The sequence below is a fragment of the Nipponia nippon genome, unplaced genomic scaffold (assembly GCF_047370975.1).
Source record: "Nipponia nippon isolate SJK-2023a ecotype South Korea unplaced genomic scaffold, ASM4737097v1 scaffold_8, whole genome shotgun sequence".
NCBI lineage: Eukaryota > Metazoa > Chordata > Aves > Pelecaniformes > Threskiornithidae > Nipponia > Nipponia nippon.
The window spans coordinates 21,324,359-21,352,197 of NW_028262402.1; the positions used below are offsets into that span (position 1 = coordinate 21,324,359).

At 44.6% G+C, this 27,839-nt stretch overlaps 3 protein-coding genes across 32 annotated transcripts in view; 2 read left to right on the forward strand and 1 right to left on the reverse strand.

Annotated features, from left to right (window-relative positions):
• Positions 1–20,185, forward strand: part of LOC104017566 (purpurin) — a 40,939-nt gene extending 20,754 nt beyond the window's left edge. For 3 of the 8 annotated variants that reach the window (XR_015701122.1, XR_015701123.1, XR_015701124.1), the window contains 6 exons: positions 14,063–14,180; positions 15,633–15,769; positions 17,336–17,448; positions 18,537–18,749; positions 19,127–19,333; positions 19,980–20,185. Coding sequence is in view for 3 of the 8 variants with exons in the window: in XM_087742710.1 (XP_087598836.1) it covers positions 14,063–14,180; positions 15,633–15,769; positions 17,336–17,448; positions 18,537–18,763 (595 nt within the window). In the remaining 5 variants the exon portion in view is untranslated. Of the gene's footprint in view, positions 1–10,318; positions 13,159–14,062; positions 14,181–15,632; positions 15,770–17,335; positions 17,449–17,631; positions 17,821–18,536; positions 18,764–19,126; positions 19,334–19,979 lie in introns of those variants that run through there. The other 5 variants (XR_015701125.1, XR_015701126.1, XM_087742711.1 and 2 more) reach the window with 5 other exon arrangements.
• A 2,761-nt stretch (positions 20,186–22,946) lies between these two features.
• The window catches only part of IDUA (alpha-L-iduronidase), a 48,335-nt gene continuing 43,442 nt past the window's right edge, over positions 22,947–27,839 (reverse strand). For 6 of the 7 annotated variants that reach the window (XM_087741850.1, XM_087741849.1, XM_087741852.1 and 3 more), the window contains one exon: positions 22,947–26,605. In XM_087741850.1, coding sequence (XP_087597976.1) covers positions 26,505–26,605 — 101 coding nt within the window. In that variant the 3' untranslated portion in view covers positions 22,947–26,504. The remainder of the gene's footprint in view (positions 26,606–27,839) is intronic. The other variant, XR_015700980.1, reaches the window with a different exon arrangement.
• SLC26A1 (solute carrier family 26 member 1) overlaps positions 26,489–27,839 on the forward strand; it is a 38,007-nt gene continuing 36,656 nt past the window's right edge. For 12 of the 17 annotated variants that reach the window (XM_087741827.1, XM_087741828.1, XM_087741837.1 and 9 more), the window contains exons 1-2: positions 26,489–26,619; positions 26,990–27,090. Coding sequence is in view for 5 of the 17 variants with exons in the window: in XM_087741844.1 (XP_087597970.1) it covers positions 26,612–26,619; positions 26,990–27,090 (109 nt within the window). In the remaining 12 variants the exon portion in view is untranslated. Of the gene's footprint in view, positions 26,696–26,989; positions 27,091–27,839 lie in introns of all 17 variants that reach the window. The other 5 variants (XM_087741842.1, XM_087741846.1, XM_087741843.1 and 2 more) reach the window with 2 other exon arrangements.

The following is a 27,839-nucleotide window of genomic DNA, read 5'->3' on the forward strand; positions in this document are numbered from 1 at the left end:
TTCCCTGGATCACTGGAGATGCAGTAGGAAAGTTGTTGGGTCAGCTGATTGAATGCCTTAGATGCCTTTATGCTAGCGTGACAGAGACTTGCTCTGGTAATTCTTGCAGTCAGGATATTAAAACAGAATTATTGCTCAAGAAGACTTGGAAGAGGTGATGTGTGGCAGGCATGCATACACTGCCTCCAACATCCATGTTCTAACAAAAGGACAAGGACCTGCTCAGCACTAGCATGGTGGGCGTCTGCGCCAGGTCTCCAGAATGGGGCTGGATGAAGCCTTTTTGTGAGCAACAAGCAGGACTGTCCCAAGAACAGGACTTGGTGGCAGTGGGGAATTGTAATTGCCTGACGTCTGTAGGGATGGCAATGCTTCAGGCTATTCAGCAAGGTCTTGCATGTTGCAGCAGTTTTCTGGGCACAAAGGGTGGCAGAAAGGGTAAAAGGAAATTTTCTTTGGTTTTGACTGGAGGCGAAGGAAAGAACTAGCTGAGAACTTGAAGGTGGAAGACAGTTTAGGTGAGTGAGGCCATGAAATGAGAGTTTGAAACTGGAAAAAACAGGCCATTTTGTAAATTATGTGATCTTGTTAATCTTGAGCAAGAGAAAAACAGACAGAAAGTGTGTAAGCATGGCCAAGTTATCGAAGATGAGTATAAAAATACCATGAATGAGTAAAAATGGAAAGTGAGAAAGGTCAAGATCCAAAATGAGGTTAAATTAGGAACATGAAGGTCAATGAGCATTTTCTGTTATCTTATTGGGAAGAGTAGGAATATCAAGGGAGTATTGAAGGACTGGAGTGCTTAGAGGGTTGTGCGAAGTAACCTCTAAGCTATTAATGGCTTTTTCTGACAATTGACGAAGGATCTGAGGTTCTGAAATGCTGGGAAAAGGTAGATGTAATGATTCTTTCAGCAAAACAGGAAAAGGGAAGAACTGGAGAATTCCAGAACAGACCATTTTAAATCTAGCGTCTAAGACAATACAGGAACAAACACATTTCTGTAAATAACTAGAGGAGATAAGTAACAGCCAGTGTGGTTTTGTCAAGAGCAAACTGTGTGATACTGACATAATTTCCTCTATGCCAGAGGAAGAAGCCTGTGGACAGAAAGAAAGTAAAAACTGTCACAGCTCTTGACTCATGAGGAAATGACACACAAGATATTCTGTCTCTTAAGGTGAGGGCTTAGATGAAGTAGTTCAAAGGTGGTGGCAAATCTATTTGGAAGATGAAGGGGTGTTGTTAGTAGCTCACTAATGAAATATAAGTACTTATGTGGAGAACAGTCATCTGGTGAATTCATAGGGATGAATCACTATCTGGGCTTATCGCAGGCTGAACATGTGTCAACACTATCAGGCAGAAGGATGTGTACATCCATTAGGATGAACCTTCTATTGTATAATAGATTATGCCAAGTTGTACTAAACAATGTGTCACCTGGAAGACAGTGGGAAAATGTGACCTATGAGGAAAGACTGTGGTTTGTCATGTCTCTTTTGAGTCATCTATTTTCCAAACAAAACAGTCCCCAATTGTATAAAAGGCTACTGCTAAGAAAAAGGGAACAGTCTGTTCTCCATAGTTATGCAGGACAGGAGATTTCAGATCTGCACTGAAAGGGCTTCCACAACAGTGGGAAGAGATGGCTCTCACCTTATCTTAGATACCCCTAGAAACAGAGATGCCATCCTTTTTTTGCAGTGAACACCTCTTGTCAGAAGTGATGCACGTGTAATGATGCCAGCCTGCTGGAAGTGGTATGGACAAAAAACTTCTTATAGCTGGAGGGAAACCCATTTTTCAGTGGGTCCAGCCTCCCACCATCCATGGCCTCTCAGGTCAGTTATATGTGAGGAAACCATTGCTTGGACACCAGGAAAAGCTTCATTTGCAGCAGTGTAAACCTTCCAGAGGGAGTAATTTTATTGGTGATTAATGCATGATGAAAGCTGGAGGCATCGCTCTGTCTTCCAAGGCCTCCACCCCAGTATCAATGTGGGCCCTTCCAGTGTGCTGTAAAGTGCAAGCCTTGTTTCATCCCACAATGATGGGGAGGGAAAAGGACTGGCTAAAGTAAAACCAATTTAAAAACTTGCCAGGGGGCTAATGCATTTTGGATTCTGGTATCCCAAAGGAATGAAGTTTCCTGTCACTTGGACTTCAAAGAAGGTCTGAAGTGAAGTGTAGCTCCTCTTACAGTCTAGCATACTGTGGCCTGGCAGTTTTTCTGATCTAGCGGACTTTCTTTGTGCCAGGTTAGATTTGTGGCAGGACAGAAGGTCTCCTGGGAGCTAATAGCCATTTCCCTGAATTATTTCAACATCCAGGTATCAGGCTGTGTATGAAATGGCTATTACAGCACAGAGCTATACAGTCAGAGGATGTACTCAGGATATCCTATGTGTGAACAGAAGGTCTTTTGGGCTTGGTAACATATGGTGTTTTCCAGGCTGTATGGCTTCACTCTTTATGTATAAGCTGACATAAACAGGTTTTGATATTAAGGGGTATGCAAATCGCTGTACAAGCTTTTCAGTTGTGAGCTGAAAAATTGCAAATGGGTGAACTATTCATATTGAATCGAAGCTGGCACTCTTTTGGATCCAAACCTCCCAGATATTCGCACTTTGTTTGGTATGAAACATTCTGTTCAGTTCAAGATAAATATTTTTGTTTTGAAACATTTGTAAGAAAAACAAGCAGTGTCCAACAGTGACACTCCAGGGTCAAAATATGAATGATCCCAGCTCAGTTCCTTCCTCTGCATGTAGGATTTGAAACTTAACAAAAAGATTTCACCTTAACAAGGGAAAAGAATAAAGGTCCTAAAGTAAGGAAGTTTATAGCTGTGGAAGTGGAGAAACTGAGGCGATATTGGTTAAGCCAAGCCATGGCTGTATAACTGCAGTGCAATTGAAATCACATAAGAATGGCAGGTGGAAATCTAAATCATCCATGCAAGGAGAGTGAGCAGTGCCAGAGCAAACGCCTTGGAGGTGGGTGGTAGGCTGACGTACCCAGAATTTAAAGTGTGGTGCAAAGGCTGCAGGTGTTCCCTAGGCCTTCAGGGAAACTTAGGTGGCACCATGAAAACCATTGCTGGCATACCAATGATAACTGAGGCGGATACAGTCTAAGCTTGCAACAGGATAATGCTGTTTGATTGGACTTAGGCAGACAATGGAGGATTTTGAAGGAGGATGAGGCTGCTATTTTAGGAAACTTGCACTAGGCTGTCACACAACATAATAATATTTGAGCACATGTCGTTGCACACATTTGTTTTTAATAGCTTTAAAAATTAATTGCAGAGTTGGCATAAGACCTCTGCCTTGGTGGGTGTTGGTGGATGTCCTTTAAACAGTGTTTGAAATGGAAACCTCAAATGCTTAAGCTGACCTGAAGGCTTGGCTGGTGGCTGGGACAATGAGCTGGAGTCTCTGGGAATAAAATTCCACCCCTCCCAAAAACTCATATCACAGTCTCTCCCCAGTCCTAGAATGGACACTACTAAAAAACTCCAACTGTGAAGTAAAATCATCCAGCTGATGTGGTGCAAAATGTACTGCCCAAGAGGAGCAGTACTGTTAGAGCTATTTATGGGACTGTGTTCAAAGCAGGTAGTGCAGATACCACCTGCAAAGCAGAAAGGGTGATGGTAAGTGTTGGGGATGTTAGATCTGAAGATGCTTTTGCCTGTCCTTCATGGGAACAATGTTCTCCTCCTAACCAAGAGGCTGTGGGGAGGGGAGCTACAAGTGACTAATTTGATTAGACATTATCCTTACAGGATGCTGTATTGACAGCTACACTCAAACCTTTATGGCCCACTCATCTGTTGGCATAACGAGATTGCAGCTTATCTGATTTACCAAGTAATATTCTCATGCCACCTGCTTGTATCCAAGAATAAGCTTTCCTGCCTGCGCCCATGGGAGCCCAGAGAGGATCAGAGTTGTGTCCCTTACCCCTCCTGGGCCAGGGTCTTCTTCTGCCCTCAAAGTCCAGCCTGCTCCTCCAGCTGCCCATGGACTGACTCTTGCCACATGGAGGGCTAGCGTGCAAAACCTCAGGGCTCTTGTTCAGCATCCTCCCCTGGCCTTTCCTTCCCCTCTGTGGCTGGCTGGTGACCTTTAGGTGGCACCACAGCATGACCCTGCCACCTGGATGCTTGCCTCCCCGTACCCCCATTCCCGTCTGTGGCCCCAGCTAGTGGAGCCACCAGCGGCTGGGAAACTGCCATGGCCTCCCTGCAGGCACCTGTGGGCAAGGTGGTTGGAGCTGGACGAGGGGCGGAGGGCACTCGGGCAAGTCTGGGGATGGTACCAAATTGGGGGAGCGGAGGGCAGGGCTGCCCTTCAGAGGGACCTCAGGGGCTGGAGAAGAGTATACTGGGATCCTCCTACAGCCCAGCCTGGGCAAGCGCCAAGTCATGCCCCTGGCTGGCAGGAGCCCCACAGAGGTGCAGGATGGCAGCAGTGGGGACGTGTGCCAGTTGGGGTGTGTGCATGAGCACAGCCTGAGCTACATACTTGTTTTAATGTAATCTGGCTGTTGCATAGGAATACAGCAGTGAAGCACAGGAGCACGGCTTAGTGATGATCCTAGGTCTGAAGAAAATGCAGCTTGAGCAGCATCTGGTTATGCTAGAGCTCTATTTTCTTGCTGGCTGGATATGTGATATCTGAATTGTAACAGGATTGTTAAATGTTTATAATGAAGTATAAATCCCATGCACTATTGTGGACGGAGAAAGTGTGCCGCTGGCAGTTCAATCGCAAAGGGTGAGCAATGTGTTTTAGAGTCAAAGTTAGTACTCGGACACCCCTCAGAAAATTTTGCTTTCATTTTGGCCAGAATGTTGGCTCCATCTTGTCATGACCAGGGAACGTCAGCCCTCCTCTTATTAATTCCTTTGGAGAATTACTTTAAAATTAGCATGCTAATTTAAATATTGCATTGGTGAACTGCAAGAAACAGTCAGAAATTTGAATCTGGGAGGTGGTGCTATGGATACACACATAAGTACAAAGTTTTACTTCAGATAGTGCATTCTGAGTAAGCAACAATCAATAGGCATGCTGGGTGAGCTTGCAAAAATGCTTTCAAGCTCCATAAATTGATAAGACACAGAAAGTACCTCTTCAGGTTCGTGTGAGGCTAGTTCTCAGTTAATTGTTTTATTTTGTTTCTGAAAAAAAAAATCCCTCTCCCTAAATGCAGAATCTTACAAAAAAAAAAAAAAAGCCAGTATTTTTTTTTAATAATTACCTAGTGGTTAGAGGTATAAGAGCACCTGCTATACTGGAAGTACTTCACTCAAGGGAATGGTAGTGTGTAAGAAGCTGGACCTTGCATTGCCCAGTGCTCCAGGATGAGTCCTGGATTTCTGAAAGTGGCAGCCCTTCCCTTGTTCTCTATTATGTAAGTCAGTTTGGGATTTGGCAAGTCTGGCTGTTGTTTTTTTGAGATACACCTATAAGAAAAGGTATCTTTGCCACGCCAGAAGACTGGAAATGTACCTGAGCCTTGACTAAGTTCACCAGACCTGGCATGGTGATGTGTCTTCTTGTCTTTATCCTCCTTGTTGCATGTTGTAAACACGCACAGATTCTCTTCCTCTTAATTTTAGGGAGAGATGACTCAGTTTTAAAAATTATTGCAATACAGTAGCAATGGTAATGTCTGCAATAAGACTCCATGAGTTTATTATCTTTCAGCTGACAGATTGTGTCCAAAGCTCTTAGCACAAATCACTGAACTTGAATAAGAAGATTACTTACTTGGTCAAATGTCCTGTGAAGCTGAAGAACAAAAAAGATCATTAAACTCTTCCCAAACTTTACCATGTGCACTCCTTGTGCAACCATCTTCCCCAAATACTCTGGGCATGGAATTAAGGAAAACACAATGGAAGGACACATGAAACTTTAATAAGGAACACTAGTAACACAATATAGGTGCTCAGATCTATCCGCAAGTAGGTTTGCTCATGCAGTGTCAGGGGGAAATGATGAAAAGGAGAGAAGAGGCTCTATGAAAAGGTTTGCAGATGTCTGCAGAACAAGAGGGCAGCATCCCAGATGAGTGTAGTGATTTGTGGGAAACATGGCCACAATGAAAAAAAAAAAAAGGCAGAGAATGGGATTGTTTAGCAGAGAAGAAGTGGTGCAGAGAAACTGACTCTAACTTCAAGAATAAACAAAGACCAGAAGAGATTATAAGGTAATGACGAAGAAGAAAAGGGCTGTTGAGTCCATAAGAAGCTGTGGAAACAGCCAAGGACCTGGGAAGGAATATGGAGAGCATGGAGAGTACAGTGATTAAAAAGAGTTGTGATGAGCCAGGAGGGCCATGGGGCAAAAGCCAACAGAAAATGCCCATCCATTCTTCTGGAACTGAAGGCATCCTTGGGCCTCTCATCAGGGAAGATGCAGGCAACAGAAGCATTTCTGCAAGTCAGGGTGGCTGTTGGGTAGGGGGAAATCAAGGCTGAAAGGGTCCCACAGGGACCATTGCAGAGTTTGCTTTTGGCTACTCAGATAGGAACAGGTGATGCTGAATGATTCTCAACACAGCTGCTCCAGCACAACTTAACCAGGCTGGGAAGATGCTCAGAGAAATACATGTTCAGGTGAGTTTAGAAAGAGGCTGATGGCACACTGAGACAATGAAGATGGAGATAGCTTAGGGATAGGCCTTGCCAGGATGAGGTGACAGTGCTGGGCACAGGGATGGAATCACAGAAAGTGGCTTTAACTCAAAGGACAGACTACTATGAACAACTGGGGAACCAGAAGTATGGGACCGAGCATAGCCACCACGCATAAGAAGAGGTCAAGCCAAGAAATCATGAGAAGAAACTGGGAGAGACTGTGCAGTCTCAGTGCACACAGCAGGACAGTGTAAAGAGGGGTGCAACATTGGCAGATACAAGGCTGCAGCAAAGAGGAAGCAAGTACTCATATTCCAGAGACCAGCAACAAGGGTTCATCATACAGGTGTTTTACTGGTCATAACAGGAGTGGCCATGGCTCCCCATGGTGGGGCTGCAGGCACAGAACTGCAGTAAGTCCTGCAGAAGTTTTGATGGTGTTTCGGCACTCTGCAGCATGTCTCCTCCTCCTTCTGTCCTTGTGGGCACAGGGATGCTTAATGTTCATTTCCTGCAGCAGAAGTTGCTGCAGTGATGGTATTTTTAATGGGCATTAGTAACTATCTCTTTGAGGCAACACTACAATTTTCAGTGTTTCCAGCTTGTTGCTCAGTCTGAAGTGGATGTAAGCTTGGTCTTTGGGTCAAGTGGATTCCAGTTGCAAGTTTACAGAGGTGGTAACACTTTCGGACCCTAAGAGTTGACTGGAACCTCTGGGCCTCTCTGTAAAATAAATCACTTTTCTATGTAAGTGCCCTCAGCTGATGAGAAGCATGCCATGGTGAAAACGGTGACATTTCCTATCCATGGAAGATTTACCGTATCTCAGGTCTTGCAGTGTCAAAGAAAACTAGCTGTTTAAAGCACAAAACAAAAAAATAAAATCCTCTTTGAAAAAAATAATAATAATTTGATCATCTTTGACAGCTTAGAAAAAACCGCACAGTACTTTTTTCCAAAGTAATATAATGAATTCCATCGTTTTCTCCCACAGAGGAAGCAGAGATAGAAAGATGAAATGCAGTTCTACGTGAAAGCCTGTGCTCTGTGATTCACTAACCAGCCTCACATTCACTATTGCCCTCTCCTTGGAGTGCAGAGAGGTGCTCTGACCTAAACCTTCCCTCCTTAGTCTGTTTCTGCCTTCTGTTGCAGATGGAAACTGTGTCCTCTAATGCTTACTAAGGCCAGGTGCCTGGCTAATGGCCTTTGGCTGCATGCACATACAGATTCCCCTGGCTTTGGTAATTTGTGCTTCTGGTTTTAGCTTTTAAATCCATCATCAGAGCTGGCATGGACATCCTGGCTTATCCAGAACTACTCAAGCTCTGTGCCAGCAGTATCACTTTTGTAAAGCACCTTGAGATGCATGCCATGTAAGGAGCTGTAAATATCCCATTGGAGTAATCTGGAGCAATAATCTGGAGGCAGTGCTTACTGTCTGCAATATGTAATGGAGGACATATGTTCTGGCGTTACATCATGCTTTGCAATAAGTTAGATTTATTCCTACATTTTTGGTGTTAAGCTGCTTCTGTTGCATGAACAGAAAAGGAACCAGATTTAGAATACTACATGCTGATTTACACCTTCAGGGATATTCACATACCCTCTGAGCCTCTTGTTTTTAGAAGGCATCCTGGGAATAACAGGATTAAATAAGCTCCAGTCTGTTAACTCACTGCAAAATATGACAGGGGGTACTGGCTGCCTCAAGGGAATGACCCCCTTCCTTCTGCCTTCCCCCAAGAGAAGAATAGGATCAGGCCATGGAGATACCCCACAGCTGTCTTCAGGTACAAAGACCTTAGCCTCAGACAGCTGAACTCCCCTCATGTTTGCAGATGCCACCCTCCTTGCCCAGTTTGTAAAGGAAGGCTCTCTAGGCTTCCTGTGCAGAAAGGGCTGATCTCTGCCCTCCAGGAACTGGTAGGTTGGCATGAAAATACAAATATTGTATCTTTAAACAAATGTTGCGACTAAAATGAATAAACCTGTCAACGTCTGCAAATGGACCAGTTCAGTAGTAGTAAATACTAGATATGTATATAGACATGTCAACAGTATGCCTAGTAGTTAATACTAGAAAACAACAACCAAAATGTTCACTTCTTTATTTGATGGTCAAAAAAGGTCTCTTTTTCATCAGGTTGCCTGAGGCCTGGATGGTCTTTTGGTACAGAGTAGCAACAGGCCATTAGGGAAAATGTCATGGCTTGGAAAGTGAAATCCAGCAGCTCACTGATCAAGCTGCAACCATCATCCATACAGTTGTGCAGAAACCAGGAGATGGCACAAAACCTGATCTGCCTCTTTGGCCAGTGGATCCCTGTATGTTAAAATCCCACTTCAGGAGAGATTTTAGCCAGCTCTGCATTCACCCTGTGCTGCCAAGACAGCAAGATGCTGAAGGGTTTGAGAGAGGGGGTGTAACTTAGTTTTGCTGCCAAACCCTTGACAAAGGCCTTGAGAAAACGATTCCCCTTGAGCTGGCTACCCATCATGGCAGAGGAGCTGAGGCTCCTCGATCCTTCATGCTTTGAGCAGCCTCCTGTTTTTTGCTCGTGAACTGGGGGGACGTGTGTCTGTCTGTGTCTCAGATGTGTTGTGCGCACGGGAGCATGTGAGCCCCTGCTCTACCAATTGTTAGTCAATACGTTTAGCAAGAATGACACTATCATACTTCAGAAGGGAAGGGTGCCTTTTAGTTTATGTCATTTGAGGTATTTGAATGGCGCCTTGAAAATCATAAAGCAGTAGTGATTTATGATGCTTTTTATCTAATGATGTAACACACCGAAGAACCTTACCCTTGAACCACAGAGGGGCAAACTTCAAACAATTTCCTCTCCATCTGTGTTGTATCACTCTCTTCATTGGAAAAGATCAGCATTTCTGAGCAGAAGTCACAGAAACCAAGAAACTCTTAGCCAACAGCCTTCATGTGGTGTGCCACTATGGGAAAGCCTTATTTCTCCTGCCTCTCACCCTGGTGAGGGAGTAGAGCAGACTATCGCTGTCCTCTCGGTCCTTGGCAGACCTGGGACTGTGATGTGGGTCCTCCAGCAATGCAGGCACATGTGGGTGACACCTCAGAAGGAAGCCCTGTGTCCTCAGCAGCATGAATTAGATCTAAAGCTAGAGCAGGAAATCGTCACGACTTACCGTGCAATAACCACTACAACAGCTGCCAAGGGCGACTCAAAATACATCTACATGTAGTTGTTCTCCGGCTCCCTGGTAAACAAGCCCACAACTTGATTGCCTGCTGGACAGCAGGGAACTTAATGCCTGATGCAGGAGGCTCTTTAGAGATCTCATACTGTGCCATCGGCTGCTGAGCTAGCACATGTTGCTAAATCTGAGCTGGCAGTGCAATTGCAGTAATTCCCAGAGCAGTTTACCCAATGCTTATTCCAATAACAAGGCAGAAGGAGGGGGGCTGCTAGGGGTAGGAAATCCAAAACTGCTGCTGCTGTATTTCATAAGATAGGGCAGAAGATAAGATTAATCATCTCATCTGCATACCTGTTTTACTGCAGGCCATTAAAACTACCAGTTACTCTTGTGCTGAGTGCAGCACACTGAATATGTTGTATTTGGTCAGGCCATGTCTTCTATTAAAAAATAGACAGTTTTGATGAGCAGGTCTGGAACAGGCCCTTGGATATCTTCTTTGACAACCAGACCCTGCAGTGCACCTTTATTTTTATAAGATCCATTTCATGTTACATCAAATTTAACAGGCCCAGGAATACGCTTCAACACTTTAATGCCTCCCTTTTCTTTCTATGCCCAGCACAAAATACCATAATACTGTGAAAATGAAAGTTAGTTTGATTTTGTTTTCTTCTTGCTCCAAACAGCAAATAATGCAGTGACAGATGTTATTGTCACCAACCAAAATCTTGTGCTGTGATTAGCTATTATTAGCATGTCTCTAATCCCCAGGGGATTAAGTGGTCACCTAAGCATGGCTTCAAGTGTCACCTATGTCTCACATGGACATAAACTAATCTGTTTTGTTGGAAACAGACAAAGTGATAAATGTCTTGAAGCCCTTCTAATTTACAGAAAACACTTCAGTTCATTCTCTCTCAAATCCCTGTGCCAGGGTGGAAAAGCACATTTCTGCACTTGGATTCAGTGTCAGGGGAATCTCCTTTGAAAATCTAGTGGGCACACAGCCCTCAAAAACCAGTTTACGAAGTTACTTTTTATGTCATTCTTTAAGTGGCCAAGCATTAAAAGACGTGTAGATGTGGTGCTTGGGGTCATGGTTTAGTGGTGGACTTGGCAGTGCTAGGTTGGATTGATGATCTTAAAGGTCTTTTCCAACCTAAATGATTCTATGATTCTATGATTTTAAAGAAAATAAATGGGCTTTCTGTTGATTTTCCTTTCACTTCTAAATGAAGTAAATGCTGCTGGTGAAGAAGATGCAAGTACAGGGAGCATGTGCCAGGGGAGCTGAAGGCAGGCAGTACAGTGTGTGCGCAAGGCCATAGCTAATGAGCTGTGCCTGAATGAACAGAACTGGTTATCTTCACACTTGGTGCAGGAGGCTGCCAGCCCTGTTCAATCCTTCCAGGGACCCTGCTCATCCCTGGAGCATGGTACATACAGTTAGCAGACAGCTGTAGGTGAAGGATTAGTTCGGCAAATGGCTGTTTGACATCCTTCTAGAAAATCAGGCCAAGGGGTCCAGGCAGGACAAGTAGATCCCTATTGCCCAGGACATGAGGCAGTTGGTACCTCGTTGCAGCAGCTGGGTGTGTGCCATCTCCCCACACCTGCAGGTCTTGGTGTCCCTGGATAAACCCAGACAGAATGCCCAGGGAGAAGAAGGGGTCATTGTGCATAACACTGACCAGCCCCAAAGTGTTCCACCTGTCCCAAAGAAAGCCACTTACAAAGAGCGAAGAGCACAGGATGTGATGGCATGGCCCCACCGTGGCTGAGGAGAGCATGGAGGCTGCACCCAGTCCCTCCGTCAGGCAGAGGGGGCATGCCGTGGCACTTGCTCCTGGTTACCCCTGGCCTGGGATGGGTGCTCTCACCTTCTTGTCCCAGTTACCAGCATGTCACTCCCCTGTGAACTTGCCCAGGTTGCCTTTGAAGCCATGCAGATGGCATGAACAGGGTACGGTCAGTCCCTCCACCAGACATGCACATGCAAAGTATCATTGCCTCCCTCTAAAGTGTAAGTGGAAGTTGCACAGAGGCCAAATCAAAGTTCCCTCTGGCAGCAAGCAAGGACTGTCTTTCCCAGATAATGGGCAACCATCAACAAGCTGCCTGGAAAGCAATGCAGTTCACACCAGCTACAGGGCAAGGTTGCATGCTTCTGTTCAGGAGTTCCTGGGCAAGCGGCTGTAAGTGATCTCTGCAGCAAGTCCAACACATCCAGAAGGCTTTAGCCTTACTCTGAATGTCCAGATTGTTGGATCAGTACCAGGACGTTCAGGACTCCCTGGGCTTACTCTGTAGGAACTATAGAGTCATCCCTAGTGGGTATGTCCAAGGCTCCCCAGCATCCAGCAGCCTAGTGAAAGAAGTAACTACCAGTGCTGGCAGCTCCTAGATGAGTATCTGAAGTCTTGAATCTCCCAGGTGAGCCTAGGTAGAAAGAGTACATGGGCAGCCTTTGCAGTTGGGGAAATTCTTTGGGCACTTGAGGGAATTGTAAGAATGTCAGGAACAGTTTGACACCAAAAATGTTTTTCTAGCCATTTCTGCCTTCTAAGCTTTTTGTGATTTATTGCATCCCCATGGAAGGCTTCTAGGAAGAACATCTTGGGAAGGAGAGAGCTATAATATTTATGTAACTGGAAACATTGACAAAATGAGCCGGGAAGAATGTGTATAAAGATGTTTCAGTGCACTGGAGAACTGGGGACTCCAAGATTTTGATGCAAACACAAAGGCAAAAACCTTTGTTTTTGCACTGTTTTTTTCCTCCAGTAGATAAATCATAACATCTTTCTACTCTTGCAAGGATCACCTTAATTTGATGATGCAGATATTGGAAGAGCTAATTATATATCTGCCCCATGCAAGTTGTCAAATATGAACATGTGCCTATGCAAATGAGTACGTATAGTCCATGAGTTTCTCCGGTTAATACTCTGTGCTTATTCTCCTAACACGTGTTAGAAGCAGAAAGACTTCAATGACACAAAGGTGTGGTACAATCACATCAGCAGACTTATTAGCTTTCTGGGCAGGTTTTTCCATTATGTAAAAGCTGTGTTTGCATTAGTATAGCAGTCAGACCCACCAGTGTGAGGATTACGGTTGGTTTTTACATAATGGATTATCCAAGATTAAGTGTTTTATTCAGGCACATGAGCAAAAATAACCAATTAGTGACTTTGCAGATTCATTATTTAAAGGCAGCTGGTGGGCAATTGACACAAAACTCTCCTGCTGACTGCAGCCCAAAGACTGAAGCAGAGTAGTCTCAGGGATCTCCAACATCTCTGCCCCAACAGGTAGGTCTCTCTTCAGCAGAGGCGGGCCAGATTAGCATCTCTTGCAGGGGGGAAGTGCAGCTTGCATGGCAGCAGCTGGGAACAGAGTAGCTGCTCAGGTGTTTGGAAGTCCTGGGTTGGTAGCTCAGCTTGGATGCTACAAGCAAGTTTCAGGTAACTGTGCTTTATCTTGGCATCAGAACAGGTATTTAGGGTCAAACACTCTGCAAGAAGGTCTATGCAGTTGCTTTAGTCCCAAACTGTGAGAAACAAGTGAGCTGGGGTACCGGAGGAGACAAATAAAGTCATGGCCAGCTTGTGGCTGTGCTGCAATGGCAGATCAAGCCTCTAGAAATTGAATATTATTTGTCATGTTGGTAGAGGGAATGGTCTGAGGGCAGACAATACCAAGATGTATTTTGCCATTAGAGCAGGCAGCTAGGAAGAGCCTGTTTTGGTGATGAGAACTGGTCATAAAGAGCACAGCTTTGCTGGCTTGAAAGCAAAAAGGACACTCACCATGAAATAATTAGAAACAACGTCCTTATAACCTGCAGTGCTTTACCAGAGCTCATCAGAACATTATTCTCCTTGTGAAAACAAAAATTCAAAAAATTTCAAATTTTTATCAATTCTTACCAACCTTATCCAGAGTCTGGCTTGATTTATAACGTAAAAATATCATGAACTGCAATACTACTACTGGCAAGCAAAATACTCTTGCAAAGTAATTGCCATTGATGCTCAGTTTTGGCTGGATTTAGGCACTACAATGACCCAGTGGTTTCTCAGTGAAGGAGTTGGTAGTCTACTCAGCATGTAAAGATACTGGTTTTAAAACAAGGGGAATGTATCCGTAGGCACAGCACTAGCTACCCACGTCTACTGCATGAAATAAAACCCCACATTTGCTTTTGTCTTGCAGAATGAAATACGCACAGTATGTTTTCCTGGCCTCGATCTTCTCCACTGTTGAATATAGCCTAGCTCAGACCTGTGCAGTGGAGTCTTTCTCTGTGAAAGACAATTTTGATCCAAAAAGGGTAATTATGGTTACTTGAACAGTCTATGTGAAGAAGCTTCATATATAAACTGTTTTGCCAGGTTATGGGTTGTGTTAATCTAAAGGGGTTCCTCACCAAGAACTTCTTTCGTATGCTGTCTCTTAGATGCTGTTCCTGTAGTTTGCTTTTCTCACTACTGTTTAACCTTCTGAGCAGTACGGTAAAACCAGCCTTGGAAGTCAGGGATGTTATTCTGTTAGATGTCATCTTCTCTCAGCTCGAAGCTCAGCAGAGATCTCAGCTTTGAGTAGTCCCATGAATGAAACAATTTAGATCCCCATCAGAAAGAAAGACCAAACACAGGCCCTGGGGGATTTGCATCCACCACCAGGGAGTCATAGCAAACTGAAAATTTATCTAGTTGACTATCCTGAACACAGACTGACTCTTGTTTAAACACAGCATTTAATCTGCCTGCCTCTGAGGAGGGAATCAGGGCTAACTTGGTGTTGGAAAGGTCCAGAGAGGTGTGCCTGTACCTATTTTGACTGTCCCTCAGCAAACATCACTTCCAGTTGCAGCTGGGTTGGGGCCAGCACTTCCTCTGTACAAGATTGGCTTTGCTGGAAACAAACCCATGTCTGGGGGGAGCTTTGGGAACATCCCAGTTTTAAAAAGTAGAAGTTTTTCTCAGGCTCCTGTATTTGGGAATTACAGACTCTATTTCAGACTTAAGCATGTAACTTGCCAAACAGATCTATTAGCTTCACTGAAGAACCAAATTTAACACAACTAAATTCTGCTTTCCTCAATATTCCTACTAATAATGCTAACTTTTGAGGGCCTTCCTGTCTGTCAGTCACCTGTTTAGATCTTGTTTTCATTTTACTAGATACCGCTTGTACATTTTCAGGGACCCATTTTTTCCTAGAAATTTTCTTCCCCTAAATCTCATTTTATTTCTCCTGCTGCTAGTCTCCTCAACACATCCTTTCCTCTTCATAGTGCACAGATTCATCGCTTTCTGCTTCACTGGGTAGACTCTTTTCACCATCAGAGATCAACTGTGACCCCAGCAGCCACAAGAGTGTCTCCAGCCATCTTGCTAAGGTCTTTGTGGCTGCAATTTGGTATTGTTGATGGCATCTTCCATGGAAAAGCAGGAGCCTGAATAGGAACAGGGAAGAACCGGCCTGACTCCCAGCAGGCATCTTGGGATGGGAGAAGCTTTCAGTGTGGGGTCACTGTGACAGGAATACAACGAGTACATGCACACAGAAGGGCAGAACTGCTAGACTTACTCCTCCTGGCACAGAGGCAATGATTCATCAGATGACATAGCAGGACCTGTGTGCTATATACCCACCCAAACTAAGACTTTCTCCATAGGCTAGGCAATGGGTAGTTAGAAGGCCACTATGTTTACAAAAATGCTTTTGTGCTAATCTTGCCATGGTGATTAATCCAGATATTAATAGTCTTTCATGTTAGTATGCAGGGAAATGGTATGCCCTGGCCAAGAAGGATCCAGAAGGCCTTTTTCTTCAGGACAACATCTCTGCTGAATACACCGTGGAGGAAGATGGCACAATGACAGCATCTTCCAAAGGCCGAGTGAAGCTTTTTGGGTGAGCTCTCTTGACTTCCAGCTCTAGCTGCTGCCATGAGGTACTAGAGGAGGGGGACATGGATGGTAATCTATCCTGAGCACACAGCACGACCAGATTTTCTTCATCAAAAAGGGAAACTCAATCAAGGTAATATAGTATAAGCCAGAGGTTAGGCACTTTTGAGTCCTGGGCTACTTCTCAGCCTGGCTCTGGTCTGGGTCCATCACAAAACTACTCTATAAAGTCATTTATAAGGTCAAATATTGAATGATGGAGCAATTAGGTAAATTAATTGCAACCAAGGAGCTAGCGAACAAAGCCTGTGGGGCTGCAAGGACAGGATAGCTCTCATTTCACTGAGAGGTTCAGGGAAAGGAGGGGAATGTAAGTAAGTCAGCAGGTCTTTCACAGATCTTTCAACATAGTGTTGGATGGACTTCAGAGGAAAACACATGGTTAACTCTTGGGTGCCATTGCAATGCCTGAATAGACAGATAGAAGGAAGCTTAAGAGTTCTGCCTGTTGGTCATGGTTACTATAAGGAATTACAATATGTAAAGGGATTAAATAGGTTTCTGGGTGTAGGAAAGAAAAGCCAGAGCTTCCAGTAGGCTAGCACTCATTCTGTTGTGCATTAACTACCAAAAACTGTCTAACTGCATGAATAATAGAGTAGAGCAGGTGGCTATGAACCTTAGAAGTCTTAACAGCACAGAGCTCCAGGATATTTTGAGATGGGGCAAATGAAGATTTGCAGGCATGCCACGCAGTGCAGGTGGGGAGATTCCTGAAAGAACTCTTCAGAAACCAACTGGGGTCTCAAGGCTGCTGGGAATTTATTTCTGCAATGGCAGGGTAAAGGGGAAGCACAGCCTGTGCAAGGAAGATAATGAAGACCCTTTCACTGTCTCACAAATCCAGGTAATGCTTGATAAACTGTGCTAAGATGCAGGTGGTGTTCAAAGCAAACAGATGCCAACCAGAGAACGGCAATAGAAGAAATGGATGATGAATGTTGTTCAGGCACCTACAGGGTTCCCACAGCCTGTGTGAAGGCCTTTATCTAGCTTGGATAGCAGAGTGGCTGTAATTATTTCCGTGCTTGTACGTCCCTGTGCCAATAGAGCTAGGAAGGGTTAGACAGAGGGTAGCCAACTCCCTGCCTCCACCTGGGGACACAGCAAATGAGCCCAAATGCAGGTCAGCTCACTCTGCAAACTGCTAGCAGGGAGCCAAGAAACGAAGTCCATAATTTTGCTTGGTGGCTGTCTGCTTGTACAGAAACGAGTAGTAAAAAGCCTGCTGAGCTGAAGGAGGGTCAGGGCACTGCCCCAGCTGCAGTGTAGTTGCACAGTAGAGGGGTGGACCAGACAGCAGCAATGCACAGTCAGTGATGGGGAGGGGGGTGTCACAGATCTGCATTACTGACAAACAGTGACTTTGCATTAAGAAAGGCCATGGCCATGCCTGAGGCAGTTGTGCTGAACCATAGCCTGGTTCTTGCCCGAGTCCTGAGCAAGTGACACCCATTTGAAGCTCACATGATACAGGGTTTTACCTTCAGTCTCATGGATCTCGTTGCAGGTTCTGGGTCATCTGTGCCGACATGGCTGCTCAGTACACAGTACCTGACCCAACCACTCCAGCAAAAATGTACATGACCTACCAGGGCCTGGCCAGCTACCTCTCCAGCGGTGGTGAGTGAACTTCTCCAGCCCCCCCAGTGCTGGCTGATAGCTTACAGCTGCCCGGATTTGTGTGATTGAGCAGGAAAATGATATGAGCAGGAAAAACAGTTGAGCTCAGATTGCTCCAAGTGGAGACAAAGCACCCTTTTTTGGGGGGACGCTTTATCCAAGCAGTGCTTTTTATCTCCACAGAAGAGGCAGGATCCAGAGACTCCCTGGAGATCCCACCTATACACCAATACATATCAACAGGGAGGATGCAGCTTAGAGGCAATGGGACACAGACACAGATTTTCTACATCCAAGTGGGGTGCTGAACCTAGGGAAGCAATACTTCCTGGGCCCCCCAGTGGGCATTATAAAGGTGCTGAGTGTCAGTTGTCCTTGTACTCCCCATAGCTAATGGGAGGAGACATGTGGACCCACATCTGCACTCCAGCAGCAAGGCACGGTTCTCCTCACACAGATACAGCTGGACTCGACAGAATGGAGCTGTTAACTGAAGTCCCCCTTGCAGAAACTTCTCATACTGCACATCAGTTATGCACCCTGTACACCCCGTACTTTGAGCCTGATTCTCCCATAGCTGTGGGACTCCAGCTGTGGAAGTTGGACAAGACTTGGCCTGCTAATGCGTAAGAAAGAAGTACATTCACTTAGTACTGGCAGATAAGCCACACCAAAATGCACGTAGTTGAGCAAGGCTGGAAAACAGAAGGCATGTATAGGAAATGTAATCTGTATGGCCAAAATTTAATCTTACGCCCCGCCCCACCATGCTTGAGCAAGAAACATAAAGCAATTTTTTGTCATTGAAAATCTGGAAAGTCCTAGTCCTCCTAACACTTCTAGCCTAAGAAACCAAAGGTGAAAATACACAGAACATCATAGGGAACAACATGGTCTCAAGATGTGCTGTGCTTGTCCAAGTTCTTCACTTCATTGTGTGGAGATAAGCAGGATGTGGGAGGTGACTTTAGATCCTTTGAGAAGCTACCCCTGCCATGTGCTGAAGTGAGGCATCTCCCTGTGGGATGACTAGGTCCTCCTCTGCTGTTTTGCCCACTGTGACATACACGTGTGTTCTGATGTTTCAGGGGACAACTACTGGGTGATTGACACTGACTATGATAACTATGCCATTACCTATGCCTGCCGCAGTCTAAAGGAGGACGGCTCCTGTGATGATGGCTACTCCCTGATCTTCTCACGCAATCCCCGTGGCCTCCCCCCAGCCATTCAGCGCATTGTGCGCCAGAAGCAGGAAGAAATCTGCATGTCTGGCCAGTTCCAGCCCGTGCTTCAGTCAGGTACTTTGGGCTAATTAGCAGACTCGCTGAAATGGCTGTGCTGGCAGCTTGTAGAGTAGGTGATGGCATTTACTGTAAATGCGACGGAACAGTAGCAAACTAAGTTGTACTCTTTTAGCAACTTTTTTTTACTGTTATATCTAGTAAGAAAATAGCTACAAAGGGAAGTCCATGCAAGGGAGACAGCCTGTTACAGGGTGGTTCTGCAGCCTTAAGTTTGCTCTTAGAGGAATCCTGTGTGCTGAAACTGGTACACTACCAAAGGAAGATCAGCTTTGTTACTCTAATAGATAGGATAGGGATGGGTGTATCAACCTGGTGTTTCTGCACTTGGAAATGCTTGTTTTGGCCACCTGGATAACAGCATCTTACCTTAGGTCTGTGCACTGCCCTCCAGGAAAAGAGGAGAAGCTGCCTCCAGGAAGGAGCACCCTCATTCTTCTTAGCTCCACCATGATTTGTGTCCAGTGTGGTCTGAGTAGCAGAGACGAGGGGCTCTCAGCAGCAGCTCTGACTGTGTCTGCTGGCAGTGGGAGTCAGCAGTTGCGCTACATACACGCAAACGAGCACATCTAAAGCGTATCGTGAGAGAACTTTTTTTCTCGAGGCATGGGAGCTGATCTTCTAGCTCATTTGCTGTCCGTGAGATAGGCAGATAGTTTTTTAGCGCTATACTGGAGGCAGAAATTCCTCTTTGTTGGCAGCTGAGTGCCCACACCCTTCACAGGCACACTGTCTTGCTTGGAGGTTGTCCCTTTACCTGAGGACCTGGACTGGGGGTTTGCCACAGTAACACACGTGTTCTGCACTGCTGGACAAGAAATAACAGCTAAACCCTTCCATCATGGTGTAAGCCAGTCCTCCACTACAGACGAGGTGCTGGCATCATCCATGGTTATGGGACAGCTATGGGCATCCCTGACCTGTGCCCCTCCGTATTGCTTATTGTAGCAGAGGGAGGGTAGCTGGTTTGTGGGCTCATGCCTGGGTGCTCACCTAAGCTGAAAACTGATGGCTAGCTGGGACTAGCAAAGGCTGCGCAAGTGCTATGCCAACAGACACAGAGCAATGAAAACGGCAACTTTTGCACCCCCCCACCCTAATCTTGTACTGTGATTCAGAAGTACCCTAGGACAGTTGTAGCTACAGCTTCACTGAAGACTAAAAGGCTGTTAAGGCATTTTGCAAATTTACTTACAAGGACTAAAGTTTACTTTTCTTTCTTTCCAGGGGCCTGCTAAAAGTACACTTCTGATCCTATCCTTAAGCACAGAAACCAGACCTCTTGGTCTTGAAGTTGCCACTCAGCTAATGAAAAAAGAAAATGGTAGTATCGAGTAGTGAGTTTTTCCTGAAAAACACATGAAAATGTTGGGGTTTTTGTAAACTGTGTGCAATACAGTATTGATATTTGAATTTTCAAGGGAATACCTAACATGGCATTTGTCAATAAATGTTTTTAAAAAAAAACACTTCTGGAACTGCTTTTTGTTACCTGCTGTCCTGTTGGGGAGCAGGAAGAGTGGGGCTGCTCACCGAGGGGCGGTGAGACAGCAGCCAAGGGTGGCCCCTGCACAGGCAGGGCAGTGTCCCTCCTTAGCACCAAGCAGGGGGAGCAGGGCAGGGGTGGTGACAGGGACAGGTCCCCTGACAGTGCTGATCATCAGAGAAATGCATGGTGACAGGGCAGGTCTGGGTTTCACCTGGGAAGTCCAGCCAGCGAGTGAGGGCAGCAAGGCACGGGGCAGGGCACAGGCATGACTGTGAGGTAGCTCCAGCCAGAAACAGGACTGGAGAGTGGGTTTGGCAGAGCTACTTGCAGCAAGGCTCCCCAGGGTGCAGGGGCCTGGGCTGAGCTGAAGAGGGTTTGTGGACCGTGGGCAAGGGGTATGGGGGTGGAGGCTGCAGGTGAGGCTGCACAAAGCAAAGAAGGCTTGTGGGTGCCTGCAGGGCCTGGGCATACACAACATACCTCTCCCAGTAACATTTCTATTTAAATTCTGAAGCTAAGAAATCCTCTTGAACAACAACTTTGAGATGGGGCTGATAGTGTGATCCTTGCTGGCTGGTTATTTCTGGTACATCTCAATACTCAAAAGTCTGCACAGAGTATTTCTAACTAGCCCCTGAATCACAAATGCAATAAAGCAGATGTTCCTTTCAATAACACTGGGACATTGCTTTAAATGAACAGTTACTTGCATTTCTAATGGCATAAGCAGTAATTTACTCCCCACTGCCTTCATAATCCAGCCTCCAGTATTGAAGAGGTATAGAACTGAAAGATACAGAACTGACAAGTTTTATGGCCAAGAATTTCATAGATATAGAGAGAACCAAAAGAATATCTCAACAACTACATGTAGAAAAAGGGCAACCTGAGTCAGCATTTTTTACATGTATTTCCCACTGCTCTTAGTAAAATCACATTCACTTTGAATGTTTCCTGTGAATAAAAGTACCAGTCCAGAAACACCCCCAGCACACTGCTGAACCCAGCAGTTTGCCTGCAACACAAATTTTTACACGTCATGATTACCAAGCATAGAGGGAAGACCAACCTGAACAGCCCCCGCTCCTGAGGCTTTCAGAAGGTGTGTGGCACAAGGCTGATACTGAGTGAAGACCTTCAGAGCACTACACTATAAAACAGATTCTGCAAGATGCTTGCACAATATCTTATCTACAGTATCCAATGATTATCTACTGCATCTGTTGGAAGGAGCATAAAAACCACTGACTAAAGACTCTTCTCCAAGGCCACAGAGAATATCCCAGGGATGCAGGGAAGTCTCTCAGACTTGTATTTTCCAGGATTTCCAGGTGTGACTCCTAAGGTTCTCAGCCAGTGCTGAATAAAGGTGTTCCTTGCTCTTCTGGTCTAGGGAAAGCTACCCTGATGGGTAATAAGATGGTGAACTGCCATCTAAAGGTAATGACAGAAACAGAAGTGCAGTAGCAGGCAATGCAAACAAAAAACCATAGATAGATAGAAACTATTGAGTTTTGAAAAAAATATCAGCCTTTCGTGCTGGACTAAGTGCAAGGTCAGTGCATTGATTGAATGTTCATCACTTACCCCCTCTCCCATGAGGAAGTATTGGGGTGGAGATCTGTGAACTTAGGACTTGTATCACAAGTGATTAGACAACACTAACCCTTAGTTGAAGGAGCCTGGCCTTTGGCCAGGACATTCAGACCAATACTACCAGTCCTAGAGAAGTGGAATTTTTAATGTCTACAGTTATAACTGTATGACCAGAGCAGATGGGAGTTCTAGCACAAAGTGCATCCCTATTGTGCTTGGTATAGTCTGCCCAGATGAGTTAGGCAGTGAAATCCCTCCTCAGCCACACAATGTTGTGCCTCCAGGTTCGTAAGAGGATAGTGGTGATGCTGGGAGAATACACCACTGAGTTACCTATGCGCCAGGAATCTGCTTTGATCTTGGAGGAACTGGGTGAACACATTCCCTTTTGGTGAGTGAATAAACAGATGGGAGTTAGCTTATATCCATTTGTCTCCACCGACTGCAGGAAATGTGAACGATGAGGTAGGGTAGGGCAGGCAGCTACGAGTGTACTATGATCTGATTTACACTTCTCTTGTTACTCCATTGAGTTCAACATAAAACATCTAGGGTGTGTCTAGAGGCAGACACACTTCTGTCTGCTGTTTGAGCTGGCTGATGAGAACCAGTCTATTATTCCTGGGTTTAAGTGCATGTATAGGTCCCAAGTCATAATTTCTGTCCTGCACAAACTTTCCACTAACTAGAGAAAGAAAAAGCTGTTTACAAATGAAAAGGACTGTTGTTTTGTCCTCTGAAGGTTCTTCAGTGCTGGCAGAAAGCCTACAACTGTGCAACAGCAGGAGGAACCCTGCAAGGATATTGTCCTTCACACACCAGTGAACCTCCTTCCAGCAAGGACACTGCAAGTCCTGAGATCTGACGTTATGATGGGGGTATGGTAACTGAGGCAATCTATGCATTTAAGTTCCTACTTCAGCCTTGAAATTTCTTATGGTCACACTCCCTTCACACTTCATTTTTATGTAATGTTGGAACTTGCACCAATCAAGCTATCTTTTATACCTTGAGAATAGGCTTTACTTCCCAAGATTAAGTTGTTGACACAAGAGTTTTCAGCAGTTTCCAGAAGACAATGATCAGATCCTGTTTTTACACAGTTCATGTGAAAGATTAAAAACTGGTTTTATTGGGTAGCACAAAAGATGGTAGCAAATACAGTATATACACAACTAGACAATATCAAACACTCCTTTGAAAGGTTTTCCCTAGCATTCATTTTAACAAACAGTTGCAAAACTGTTACATAGTCTCAGAAGCTTTTGCTTGAAGAGTAGGCAAACAATCTAATCTTGCAGTTGCAGTCAGATTTTTCTATTTGGATTTATGGCCAGCAAGAGACATACCTGAGTGCTCTGCAGTCTTGCTTTGGTTCTGATGCTACAGAACTGCTAAGCATCTGCTACTCCCACTTAGCACTATGCACATCTGGTGCTTCTGAAAACTGAAACTGGGGGGGGGGGCTGATCACTGCCCAGTAATGGAGGAGCTGGTAGAGTTAAACATGCAATTTTGGAAGCCTTATCAGGCAAATTCAGTGACAGATGGTTAAAGAAAACACAAGTTTCAAGTATTAAATAGCATTTTTCTGTAGACATTAAATTACAAAAAAGACAAGGGCAGCCCAAAACTTCTGTACTTTGTTGGAAATAAATTCAAGCCTGGAAATATCAAATTCTCTTCTCTGTTGCAATTGTTTAGACTTGCTCATTGCTTAAAGGAATAAGTTTATACCAAAGCAACAAAGAAGAAGAAAAAAAATCTTGCTGAATATTCATAACTTGTTTCTGAATAGACAGTGTCACCTCCGCTTTCCATGCATATTTGCCACTGCCAGGAAAATACCTGAAAAAGCACTGACTTCCACACTTTGGATGATGTTTGATGTAAAAGCCCTAAAAGAGGGACCTAGTTACAGATTTTCAAAGTGCCTGGACTTGACCCTGAGAAACTGGATTTTATTTGCATCTACAACATGTTAAGCTCTGCCCTTGCAAATAAAATTTCTGCTTTTTTGTGGCTTCAATAAGCAATACAATAATGTAAGAAATTTCACCTTGAAACTTTAATAAGACAAAAAAAAGTAAGCATGACAATTACAAATCACTTCAAAGAGGCAGCTGTAAGCCTCATGTCTGTCACTGCTGCGAAGGAGAAATCCTGGGGCAGCAGAACTCCCAGCCTAAAATCTTCTAAAAGATGATAACTTGCCCTAAAGGAAACCACTTGCCATAGGGACAGACTTCAATACAGTGAAAAAGTAAGTGAATCACCATTCTCTGTTCTGCACCTTTGCAAAAGCCAAATATTCCTCCGGGACTCATCAATCAGCTCTGCATCATTTGCCTCATATATGCCATTACTGACCTCACTTGTGTGAGGTATAATTTAAGTTTGTCTGCTAAATAAAGCAGGGCAGTGATTTTTGATCTTCTGTTTTTCATGATTTGCACACATATACATTTTCTACTACATCCCTGCATAGCAAAATCAATACTCTTCACGACAGCTATGCTTCATTTTTTTTCAAACACCTGTAACTAGTGCATGGTCCTTGGTTTGATAAAGACTGCTATATTCTGATTGCCAGTGTGTGAAAATTTTAAAGCAGGAGGCTTCTCAAACAGTACATCCTAACAGGGTAAACTGTCTTCTCAAGCTCCTGTACCTTCCCCTCCTTCAGATGCACTGAAATCTCTCAAGGACCGATATTTGAATATTTCTAAAAGTAATTTTTTCTGTGTTTCCACTTCATACTGGCAAAACAATATGTCTTAACTGCTAGATTTTATTTAACTGCATATTCTGATTCTTCACTTAGGGGCAGTTATAACAACTTTGAAATGTATTTACTATCTCCATCCAAGTAGAACTTCTCACTAACTTCTCTGACACTGGGGAAGTTATCAATTATGTAGGTTCCAATGGCCCTTTTCTGCTCTGCACAAGCCTTTACGGGTGAGGAACTGGCAGATTAGGATGTGACAAACGCTCCTCATTCAAAGTTCACTGAGGCAAGAAATATTTCATCTGAATTCTGTGAAAAAATGAATCTTTTAAGGCTAACTTTCAGCATAAGCACATGAACAAGTAACCAGAAGGTAAGGAGATACAAGGCCTCATCTCATGTATACTGACTTTTTGTATGTTTCTTTTCTGTGCTGTAAAAGTGAGGCCACTTGAGGTAGTTCAGCTCTCTCCTACTGTGCAAACTTGTTTTTTTTGTCTGAGACTTGAATGTTTCATCAAATATGCAGTCTTTGTTGTTATGTTGGTGAGTTGGCTGATGTCAGCAAAGAGAGCAGTAGGGGATTTGTTTGTGTGACAAAGTTGCTCCTCTTATGGAAAACACTCCAGCTGTTTTCACTGGCATTATCCTTCCCTCTACAATCATTTTAAAGGCACAGTTCAAACTGTGCCAGTTGTGGAAAGGGGAGAGTAAAAAAACACCCCTGCAATTTCAGGGAACTTTGCTGTTACATAAAGTGTTTGGCAGCTGCAAGGACAGCCAGAGGTGTTCTGTAGCCCATAATCTGGGGCTATCACAGGCTTGTGCACATCCTTTGCAAAGCACAGAAGCTCAGAGTGTTCCTGGTTAATTTCCTAACTGGTTGTCAGTAGCAGCCCTGTTATATTCAAGAGTGTGCTCACCTGTAATATGAAAACACAAAAGGCTCAAAGTAACCTTTCAGCTTTCTCCTGGCGACCCAAAGCCAAGCCTCAGGTCACTTACAGTCTGAGAGGCATGCTAGGGAGAGAAGTTAGCTCTAAGGGCTGTAGAAGGCCAGGCTAGGTGACAGCAATGGAGAGAAAGAGGGCCTTTCAGGATTAGAGCCTCCACCACAAAGAGGCAGCGGCTGATAGCCACAGTGCAAACATGTGACTTGGGAAAGAGCAGAAAGCAGAAAAGGCAGGGAAGTCTGGAGGCTAGAGCTTCTCCTGTGCCTTCTTCCCCTTTGAGGATGAGCTGCTTCCCCTTCCTCTGCCTGTGTGAGGGGAATAGCTCTGGCATCCAAACAACAGCTACAAAGGCAGAGAGAGCTGGGTGGAAACCCCTCTGTGAGCAGGTGAAGAACCTCATACATCTAGCTCTGAAATAAGCCACTGGAGCATGTGTGACTAAAAGGTGGGGAAGCAGGGATCCTTCACTTCATGCTCTTGACGCACCTGGTTGCTCTGCGCTTTTCCATCAAACCATTATGTCAAGACAGCCTGGCAGCTGGGGCAGGCAGTTCACCCTCAGACAGGTCCTCCTTGTGCCTTTGCTGCCATCCTCACTCATACAGTGAAGTGATGGTCCTGTTCCTGCTGCAGTTTGTGACCTCTATAAATCTTTGGCTGTCCTGGCCATTAGCTCAGTGTAAAATAGGGAACAATAAATATTTGTTCCCATAATTCCTAGTTATCAAGCTGAATCCCAGTCCTACGGCAGCCTCTTGCAATTGTACCAGCTGGGTTGTCAGTTGTGGCTGTTTGATAACGCTGTCTTTGGAGCTCTGAAGAGTTAATAGGGGCAGTTGCTTCTAACTTGCATTCCTAACTTGCTTCATCAGGTCCTCTCAATACTCCCTCCTCAGCTTGGGAGGAGTTTATTTTTCTGGGGAGTTGTCATTTTCAGGGAGCATACACCACTCAGTCACCAAGGGAGGCACCACTCTTCAGAGTCACTTGAAAGCTTCAACATACTCCACAGGAAGAGAGGACAGGCCTGCCTTCCCCCAGTAGTCAATGGCACGCACTCTGTAAAAGCCGGAGACTGAGCTTCCTGCAAATGAAAAGGTTAGAAATGATCACTGTGAAAGGCTGACACCTGTGATGCTTGGAGGATGTGGAGCAGGCACTACTCCTATGAAATGTAGGTTTGTGGAATGCGCTGGGGAAGTAGTGAAATCCGTTCTGCACCCTGTGTAAGTGTGTCTGTGCCTGTCTAACTAAAAATGATTATAAATTCCTCATGGCCAAGCAGTGGCTCTTTTTCTTTGTTGTACCAAGGACCTCCTCTCTCCTCATTAGGATTTGCAAGTACAGCTACAGGACTGCTGTCCCAGCGGTCCCTTTGGAAGAAGGCTATGACATTTTCTGCAACCCACAACTAGTAATTTCCTTTTTTCTGACTTACTTTTCTGCCTGAATTGTGCCTTTGGAACAGGTTATGTGGGGACAGGATCAACAAAGAAGCAGAACAAGAAGCATGCAGGCTGTCTGAAAACCCTCTGCTCAACTCAGGAAGCAGCACCACTTGCTCCAAAGGTATGTGAGTTGATGTTCTGTGACTCTGCTGGTTTTCATCCTTGATCCAGTTCAAAGAACACAGCCTTCACTAGCAAAGTCTTTAACCTCACAAGCGATAGAAACGTTTTTTCTCATCTATTTGACTATTATGTGTGCTTTAGTATTTTTTTTCTAAAAGAAAAAGAATGATAGAAATAATGAGTAAGAAGAAAGTACCTAGCAATAAAGGCTGCTGAGATGTGAGATTTTTTCAAGCAGTCTTTTCCTTTATGTTTTTGAAACAAACAAACAAATCTGGTAGGTTCCCCAGATGTGTAGCACTAGATGATAATGAATCCTACTTTCAGAGATTTGCCTTACCCATGATTTACAGTCATGTCAGTCACTTGCTTACCTGTGTAGCCTTCACATTGCAATAATAGCTCTGAAATTTATTATGCACCCACTGCTGATGCTAAGAGTTTCTCAGGCTAAGATGAGCTTGTGTTTCTGGCAAAAACCTATCATCTGAATTGCTCTTTATTAGTACCATTTTGAAGCAAGGTCTGTCTGTCTTTCACACAGCTCCGATCAGTGCTTATTAGTAATACTTGTTGGACAGTCACAATGCGAATTAGACTACATTTGGTTAAAAAAGCCCCAAAAACAACAAAAAAAAAGACCCAAAGAAAACATCACTGCCTTCTTTCAGTGTTTTTCATCTAGGTATGTTTCTACTACACCTAGGCTGTACTTGAGGAGAAATGACCACAGGCTCTGGGAGAAGC